The sequence below is a fragment of the Pleurodeles waltl genome, chromosome 10 (genome assembly GCF_031143425.1).
Source record: "Pleurodeles waltl isolate 20211129_DDA chromosome 10, aPleWal1.hap1.20221129, whole genome shotgun sequence".
Lineage (NCBI taxonomy): Eukaryota > Metazoa > Chordata > Amphibia > Caudata > Salamandridae > Pleurodeles > Pleurodeles waltl.
Genome location: NC_090449.1, coordinates 1,079,055,995 through 1,079,066,062, shown reverse-complemented (window position 1 = coordinate 1,079,066,062; position 10,068 = coordinate 1,079,055,995). Strand labels below are relative to the sequence as shown.

The window sequence follows — 10,068 nt, the reverse complement described above, 5'->3', positions numbered from 1 at the left end:
ACCGCAACCCTGGCGGTCTCAAGCCCGCCAGGATCGTAATTAGGGCCAAAACCTTTGTAGCCCCTGTAAATATGGGCTTGCGTCAAAACCCATGGTTGGTTGCACGGTCACACCCATGCAAAATATTTGGAAATCTGGACCTAACTATGTTTAAGTTCCTGATCCAGAAATTAACAAGTTAAATCCACTCAGTGAAATCAGAATAGCAGAAAAACCAACCCACACTTAGCGGATCCGACTCTGGGCCCCCAAACCGAACTACCAAGCGAACAATGTATTTACCTGGGGGTTGTCCCACCTCCCCAAAACTACACCCCTGCTTAAATTACAATCAATTTGGTACGTCATCGCTTCTCGGTGGCCTCTGCCACAAGGTGTTTGTGACTTAAAGCTGTACATTCACCTTAGAAATGTGAAACCTACTGACTTTTCCAATGCTTGTTTATTAGTCTGATAGATTTGTACAGATTTTATCCATAGTGGCGTGTGATGCACACCAGTAATATTACCCTGGGAAGATGAAACCATGGTCTGGCTGCAGAGCTAAGAAAGAGGCAAAAGTGAGTGGAACTACTTTTATTCGAGGACTGAGGATTAGGAGAGGTGAGTGGATGTCATGCAGATGGTTTGTGAATGGGAGGCTCCTGAGAGGGAGTCAGGAATGAGTGAAGCCAGAAGAATGAGAAGTTAAGAGATGGAGACAGGGACCAGAGCACAGTGGTGCCATTCCAGATTATGTATACATTTATAACATAAAACAAGGGGGTTAAATTGAATGACAACAGATGTTGAGCCACCCAAGAGTGACAGCTTCCAGGAGGATGTAAAACAGGGAGCTGGACAAAAAGATAGCAGCATTATGGGCAGAGGAGAGTGGGGCATGGAGGAGACCAAGGATAGGTGAAACTATTCACCCAGAGCACATCTTGTTCTGAAAAACTGGCAATATTTCCACTATGGGTGAGGAAGAGAAAAGTGTGTTTTCTACAACTGAATACAGAAAATAACCTGTGTTCATGCTGGATGACTAAATGTGGTCGCGGTCCCTAATTTAGTAGTGGGGGGCACAAGCGGCACACACATGCACACTCACTCCCACCCACGCACTCACAGGTGCGCACGCATACTCGTACCTATCCATCCACATGGGTGGGCAGCGCCTTGAGACCCTTGCGGGTGAGTAGCTGCGCTCTACAAATATTGATTGATTGACATGCACACTGACTCACACCTATCTGTTTACAAACACACACATACACCCACCATTCAGAGACACATACATTTATACATTCACACAAACATCCAACATTCAACAAGCACTTACTGGGCTGCTGGGCTGGCATCTGGTGGTGGAGGGAGAATCTGAAATGACTTGATGGGTCCTGGAGGGTTCGGGGAAGGAAGAGACAGCTGGATATATCTCACTGCCTCCTCTCATATCAGCCAATAGGAGGAGGACCCACTCCTAGCTCCTCACAGAGTGGAGTGGGATTCCACCCCACTCTGTAACGAGGCATCACTGATGGAAAGTGAGCCCGGTGCATTGAAGCGCTGAGATTTGATCACGTTAGTGATGCTCGTCCTCGTCATGAGGAGGAGGACCTCACAGGCCTTTCCTGGGCTCCTTAGGTCACGCCCTGGGGGCTGTGAAGTGCTCAGCCCAACAAATCTTGGCTCACACTGCCAGGGGCCTGAACATTAGTGCTTGTAAAGCGCCTGGCTGCCTGACCTTCATATAGTGAATGCCTGTCAGGTTGACCTTCGCTCAGCCTGACACACCATCCTCATGCTTCGGAAAAGGGAGAGGGCAGAGCCCTTAATGAGGGGCCACCCTTGTCTAAATGGGTGTCCAATCAGAAATGCTAAACAAGCATGTTGTTTCAACAATGCAGTTGGCCACTCTTTCAACCAATCAGAAAAGGGCCCTATGCCAAGACCTGCGCCAAGCACAAAAGTTGAGCCAAAAACTGCCTGTGATTTGTGTCCGGGCCAGCGCTATCGCAGTGGTTCACAAACCACTGCAGGAAGCAGGAAAGGTGTATTTCATTCTTCTAGGTACTTAAAAGAAGAAAAAAAACATCCCCTCCAGCACTAGATATTAAGGGTTTTACAAAAGAAGGCGATATGTGCAGCAATGGAGCGGATTAGGTTGCAATTGACACATCAAGATTGTGATCAGGATTGGGACGTATTGTATGCCAGGTAATCTATATTAAAAAAACAATAAAGCAGAACTACATTATTGACAATAATCATTTTCTGGGAGGTTACTGTAGAATTTGCACGCTGCATTAGACATACAATACACTGTCTGCCCTTTAACAATTGTCTTATACACCTCAACACTGTTCTGATCCCAAGCAGCCTTCATGAAGCAGTGTCCAGTCACTAATAGAAAATAGATTTGGTTTACAACTGTGATCGAAGGCATGGATGAGAAGATAAGACTCCCAGGCTGGAGACGGTAGCGAGGTCCAGGCCGGTAGCCTACTCCTCTTGTCGGCCATGACCTCGCTCTTGTTCACTTGGTGGCAGACTTGACTTTGCTGATGGCGTAGGGGCTGGAGTCCTTGGGGATCCAGATGTCATCCTTGGCTTTAGTCCCAGGATCCGTCACCTCCTCCAGGGCTGCGGTCAGCTCAGGGCTGAAGATGTTGGTGGAGGTGCGGTAGGAGCGGATCAGACGGGGGAAGGACGTATCCGACGAGCTGTCGTAGTGGTTGACGTCTTCGTCTTCGCTCCCATGGTAGGCCTTCAGCTCATTAAGCTGAATGCTGCTGCCCAGGTCTGGACCCATAAACACCTTCTGAATGTCCTGAATAAATGCCATTTTAGGGATGAAGATGCAGAGCAGGAACACCAGTCCTACAGACACACCACAGAGAAAATACAGCCCAACCTTCTCCGGCAGACCTGCAGAGAAACAAGAGTGATTAAAGATGGTGGAACCGATCCCATGAATCAAGGTCCATAATCTCTTACTACTGTTATTCATTGAAGGACATAACCCCAAGTATTAGCAAACCTGTTTATCACACTGCTGAGCTCAGCACTGAGCCCACCACCACAAGCAGTACCAAACCTGGTCATTACACTGCTGAGCCCAGCACTGAGCCCACCACGAGCAGTACCAAACCTGGTTATTACACAGCTGAGCCCAGCACTGAGCCCACCACCACAAGCATTAGCAAACCTGGTTAATACGCAGTTGAGGGCATCACTGAGCCCACCACCACAAGCAGTACCAAACCTGGTTATTACACTGCTGAGCTCAGCACTGAGCTCACCACCACAAGCAGTACCAAACCTGGGTATTACACTGCTGAGGGCATCACTGAGCCCACCGCCACAAGCATTAGTGAACAAGCTAAAGTTTAATTGTTTAGTAAAATTAGCTTCCATAAAAAATACATTGCCTGAACCATTTTGTCAGGGCAATAATACCTGGGAAATGTTGTTAGCACCCTCTGCACTAATGTTTTCTTTCAGAAACTAGCAGACCCTCGCGCCCCAGGTGAGTGGTGGAGTTTGGGGGCCAGAGGGAAGCAGAAGGTTGCCACGGTGGCTCTCCATTTGTCCTGCTCCCTCTTGGCCCCACCACCACAATTATTGAACAGTGCCCCCTCTGCACCGCCCCCAAGGAGAAGAAAGACCTCATTACACACATTAATGTCTAGGTATGTCTCCATGCAAAACAGCCAATGCTTGAGACAAAACATGAGGCAACATTTTGGTGAACCCCCATCCTATGGGAACTTCTTCAACTAAAGTCTTCACCTTGAGGACACTGACAGCTGAGGCCCTTAAAATACATTATTAATGGGACTCTTATCTTCCCAGACACTTACATTAGTGAAATTACACAGCAATGGGAAGGGGCTTTCAGAATTACCTACTACAAGACTTCAGTAATGGTAGGCTACCATAAAATGTTTTAAAAACTGTATTTGGAATCTACAAATAGAGCATTGTAGTATGTAAGACACATATATTCATACTATTTTGAGCTGTTTGATTGGAGTGGCCAACAATTCCTACAGAATCAGGGGTGTAGCTTCAGGGGTGTGTTTGGAGTGTTACATTACCACCCCCCAAATAAACGTATTTTCTGGTAAATAGTTGGGTGCAGGCGTTTTAAGTCTGGTATGGTGAAGTGTTTGTTGGACTTCACCAGGATTTATTTACATACACACGGAGAAAACACATCCACATCCTCCCTCTTGAAAGTCTTCAAAAATGTTGTTTATTTTACACAAGATTGTGGTTTCTTCCATTTAGTACCCCTACCAATTTGCATTCCTTTTTACTCCCCCTGAAGACCTTCTCATACCTCCTGCCTGTGGTATAATGTAGTTTAACATAATATAGGGTCTCGTTTAGAAGTCGGTGGATGGGTTACTGCGTCACAGATATTCAGTCCACCGAAATCTAAATCCCATTGAAAATAATTGTTGGGAAATATGAAGCTCACAACCCCCCAGTCACTGACCACACGACGCCCCTGCTTCAGAATAATCGCACCTCCCATCTTTCAGCAGCATCAGTTTTACTTTTTTGTCTAATGATATATATGGTCTTGTCTCCAAGCATCTTTAGATAGCAGGTATTAATTGCTTAGATTATCTTTATGTTGGAGATCTGGCACTCGGTAAGAAGTTTTGGGTGCGCACACAGTTGGAGAGTACATGTAGTACAGTAGGCCAGGGGCGGTTCCTCCATAAGGGCGGAGGAGCGACGCCCCCCTGCCAGCAGCGGCAGCTGCAAACCTTTTCCCAAAACACGATCATAAACTGTGTTTATGATTGTGTTTTGGGAAAAGGGGCGGGGCCACGGGGTTACGTGCACTGAGTGGTGTGTACAGCGCTCTCTCTCAGAGTGCATGTGTGTTTGTCCGGCCATCTCGGGCCTCCCAAACACATGTGCGCACTGGGCTCTCACCAGGCCAGCATCACAGTTGCTGCGCTGGAGAGAGCCTGCACAGGCTCCCAGTCTGCCTGGGAGCGCCCTGGCTGGGCGCGCTGACGCTGCTCTGAGCAGCATCAGGATTGGCCGCAGGGCAGGCTGGGAGCTTGTGCCTGCAGCCATTAGGAGACAGAGGAGAACGGATGGAGCGTCGTGCGGCAGAGGAGGTGTTTTTTAAAAATTATTATTATTTTGTATTTATCTCCCCTCCCCCCCGCATGCGTGTGCTGCCCCTGCGAAGTACGAGCCACGACTGCAGTAGGCAGTGCCTCTTAGACACAATATGGTTTTATTGTTTGAAACCTTAATAATTTAGGGTTTTTTCAAGCTGTTGACTGCGTGCTACAGTGACAATTCTTGCTCTGCAGCCAGAAGAGAATTGGCATTATAACTGTGAAATGATGCGCACAGAGATGTCAATAGATTTTTTAGTAAAATTCACCAATACACATGGCAGCACCGTGAAAGGGTTAGATGACAAGTTTTAAGTCCTAACCAAATGAGCTGCCAGACCACAATTGTGAATCAGCACTGGTAGCTACACTATAGTTCTATCTAATAAACCTTGAAAGCCATTATGATGGTTATGAATCTAATGTCTCTATAATGCTCTTATCTCTTATTATGTATGCAAATGTAGGTAATTACAGTCCTTTTTTAAAATGTTTGATTATGTTCTATCTCTTGGTTTATCCATGTTTTCCCTTTTCCTTTACAATCTCTTTTTCATTACGCCATTCTTATTTGACCTACGTGTACTTACCTATATAATTCATCACTGTCGATTGGTCACATACATTGTATTAATTTTACTCCAAAAGGACTTTATCTACTAAGTTATTTATAAGCTCTGAAGATGCGATGATTTAATAAGTTATTATTTCGGAACCACGGGTTGGCTTTTTCCTGTTAATGTTGTTGAATTATAAATTGGGAAGACCATCTTAATTTGAAAACAATCTTTGAGCAAGCCATCTTCTTTTCAATTCACTAAAAAGTACAGAGTATTTAAAGCAAGTGTGAAAATGAGTCAATTTTCAGACCTTAACTCTGTCTATATAAGGTTTAAATTATGCAGTGCTAGAAAGAGGACACAAAGCATTGTGAGGTTTATAAGTCAGTCGACTTAGATACTTTCTTCTCAGTCATTGAACACCAGCCTACATGTTTGCTTGCAGTGCTTAAATCTATCTATCTATCTATCTATCTATCTATCTATCTATCTATCTATCTATCTATCTATCTATCTATCTATCTATCTATCTATCTATCCATCCATCTATTTATCTATCTGGCCCCAGAATACATACTCTGATTCAAGAATTTTGAGGATAGAATATTGAATTGTAAGTGCATGTAGAGACATGTATATATATTATATTCCTAACTCCTCATACACATACTTTGAAGATATGTATATATATATATATATAGTCCAAACACAAGTCCCGGAATACAGGAGCTCATACAGCGGTCATGGATGGGCTCCGAGAAGCCCTAATATATCTTCAAACACTCCCTTGAAATAACAGGAGAACCAGGACACCTCCAAAATACAGTATTCCTTGAATTAATTTATTCCAGCATGAAACATGTTTCATGCTGGAATAAATTAATTCAAGGAATACTGTATTTTGGAGGTGTCCTGGTTCTCCTGTTATTTCAAGGGAGTGTTTGAAGATATATATATATATATATATATATATATATATATATATATATATATATATATATATATATATATGTATACATATCAAAGCACACTCAATCAACTTTCCACAATAAACCTTATATCTTATCAATTAAATTGGATTTAAAGGAGTGCAAAGTAGGCTGCTTCGAGAGTTTTCTAAACTGTTGAAGTTTTATGAAGAGCAAAGCTAATTAAGTTCTTTTTAAAAAATCATTAGCTGGCCTCAGCTCAGAGCCCTCCCTCCCACATATCTTTCATCCGATGGAGGATGTTCAGCCTCCACACTCAAAATTGTTTTGCTGGAGGATGTCCTACTTGGGACATTCTGCATGAAGAAAGCATCACTCCAGGACGGCCTGGAAGGATACAACTTACCTCATGTAAATTTAGGAAACTTCATCTGCTTTGGAAAATGTGGAGTTTCCTAACTCTGCCAAACTTCATAAGTGAAGTTTTAATTTAACTCACAACTCATTTAAAATAACTTTAGACACAGCAAGAACATTTTGGGACATTAGTGGGGAACGGCATGTTTAAAACGTTTACATGGGAAGCTAGGAAGGTCCCACAATGGATTTAACTATAAGGTTATGACATAAGGTTATGACCAAAGATGGATAGTTCAATTACATTTGATTATAACTACCAGTGAAAAGCGCATTGACTTGAACCAGGCTCTGACATTGGCATACACCCCTCATAGTTACAGACAGGTTGTGTGAAAGGTGTTGTACATAATGAGGCCTTCCTTAGACATCAACCAGCAAGACAAGTAGTCATGGTGAGCCCAGGATTGGTCTATTTCAGGCGTCTGTCCTGGCTGAGGACACCAGTTCCATCTCCAGTAAGCAGAGCGGCAGCTGGGCAGACAGAAGCACTGCATCTACGGCTCTGAGTGGTAGTTTCACTGTTTTCATCTGTGATAACATCTCTGTTTGATGCTGGTTCCACTGTACTGTGAGAAAGAGCCTCTTTCTGCATGGTTAGAACCCACTTTTTGCCTGGAAAATGATGTGGTTTCAAAATTGTAAGTGCCCTGAGCCCCTGCTAAACAGGTTCCCAGGGCCAGATCTCTTTCCCCAAAACTGTACAATGTTTGGTACTTCAGTCACCCTTGTAAGTCCCTAGTAAATGGTACTCCTGGTACCTAGGGCATGGATACTGAAGAGGGGCCCCAAGGGCTGCAGCACCAATTGTGACACTCTGGGAGGCCCAACACCAGCCTCATGCTGACGGCCATTGCAAGTGCCTGCCGAAGTGTGTTTAAAAATTGTAAACTGGACATGGCACTCACCAAGAGTGCCCTGTCCAGTAACACTGCACGCACTGTAGGTAAGTCACCCCTCTGGCAGGCCTTACAGCCCTAAGGCAGGGTGCACTATAATGCATGTGAGGACGTATGTTTGCATGAGCAACTGTGCCCCTACTGTATCTTTACAAAACCTTAAGATATAGTAAGTGTACAGGAAAGCCATAGCAAATACATGTGCTGGACACTGGTCACTACGAGTTCCTCAGCTACACGATGACCTCTCTGAATACTGGATTGTTTGGTATCAAACAACTCCGAATAATAAACCCACACTGGTGCCAGGGCTTGATTTATTATACCATCTACCCACAGGGCACTTTAGAGGTGTCCCCTGCGAAACATAACAACCCTGGCATGGTTGCTGACTGGTGTTTACCAGCCTGCCACCACCAGATACAGATGTTGAGTGTGTGTCCACAGTTATTGATACTGTGAGAGCAACAAATGCTTAGCGCATCTCCATGATAACCTTAACTGTTTGACCAAGCTACCATTAAAAGTAGAGCATTAGGTGGTCTACTTCGTACCTCTGGATTCCAAGGCGGGGTTGCTTGGACTCTCTGCACAGTGCACATCAATTGTGTACATTATATAGAGAGCCCGCTTCCTGCAGGTACCTCTCAGTTGGATGCTACAGAGCCCCCACCTACAGAATTATGGGCACTCTCTTTCACGAGCAGTAGACTCCTCGCACGGGACCCTCAAGGGGCAGCCTCTGTGTGTCTGACATCGCTTGGACGAGCATGCACTTCTCTGAGTGGTGAATGTAGAAAGCATGGAAGCCCGCCATGTGTACTAGAAATGGAAAATATTTCCTTGTATGGAGACTGATCAGCATTATTGCGGCACCGGTGTTCCCTGATGAACACCGGACGGGGGGGGCAGGTGTCGCTCTGACGTCACACACCTTTGAATCTATTTTGGAGAGCACTTCGCAGGAAGATGTGAGAGATGCCAGGAGGTCTACACTTTCTTTTGTGAAATACGAAGCTCGCTGTTACAATGCATCCCCTAAATCTTTATTCGAGCACACACGCACGCTGCTCCCACGTAGGAAGTGTAATGAGCGTTTTCACTGGCAGTTTAATCTCCTTCCAATATACTTTACACACTAGATACAAGGTATTTGTCGAATTCCTTAAATTGTTCTTATGTGGGAATTAGAGGACGCCACCAGTTACCCCCTTCTCAGTGAAACACACATTTTTACCAAATGGATACATTTTGATGGGCAATCGGTTTGATATGAACAATATCGGTTGTTTAATTATTAATTAGTGCTTACAAAGAATGTTTATATGGACTTCTATGGTTTCACTTACTAACATCCTCCGAGTGACATTTTTGGCAGTAGATTCTGCTTTAGTTACCAACTCCTTGTAGTGAATATGCATTTTTTGTAAAATGGGTGCGGAGTGTTGACAACAGAGTTCATTCTGATTACGAGATCCATCGATTTGTTTGCACAGGGTGGATTAGTCCTAGACAGCTGGTTTTCATAGACCAACATCCTTCTGAGTGAATCACTGTTTTTTCAGAGCATGCTGCACAAGTTTGACGGCAGAACTAGTTTTAATGAGCAGCTTTCACGTACTGGGGCATCAAGGGCAAACATTCCACAGATCTGCCTGTGAACTTGGACGGCAGTGTATTATCGGAATCACGTCATCTGCTATACACAAGTATGTTTAGAATGGGCACACGCCCTTTTTGATTGGTGGGTAATCCAAGGAAATCTAAAAGATAGCATGGTTCCTATTTTAGATCCTTCTAAGGATTCAATCCCCGGGGAGACGTTATTCACTACAAGACCAGTCGAAGATTTACAAAACGCTACCTGGAGAGACACAACACGTATTGAAATTTAGTAGACACGAAGGATGAGGGTGAGTCTAAAAATAACATTTAATTTATTTAGAATAAATGCTGAGTCATTTGAACAGTCAACCAATAGGTAATACCCATATATAATTGTTTGAATAGAGGATAAAGTCTATTGAAGGCTTTGAATTAAAGACAGTATGAATGAAGAGATATGGCATACCCGAACATCGCTTGCTACTAAGGGTATGTTCTCTGGAGGTGATATTTTCGAGCCCCC

At 44.2% G+C, this 10,068-nt stretch overlaps 1 protein-coding gene across 3 annotated transcripts in view; it reads right to left on the bottom strand.

Moving 5' to 3' along the window:
- Positions 1-424: 424 nt before the first annotated feature.
- The window catches only part of LOC138262277 (protein eva-1 homolog C-like), a 272,791-nt gene continuing 263,147 nt past the window's right edge, over positions 425-10,068 (bottom strand). For all 3 annotated transcript variants that reach the window (XM_069212164.1, XM_069212165.1, XM_069212166.1), the window contains one exon: positions 425-2,913. In XM_069212164.1, coding sequence (XP_069068265.1) covers positions 2,522-2,913 — 392 coding nt within the window. In that variant the 3' untranslated portion in view covers positions 425-2,521. The remainder of the gene's footprint in view (positions 2,914-10,068) is intronic.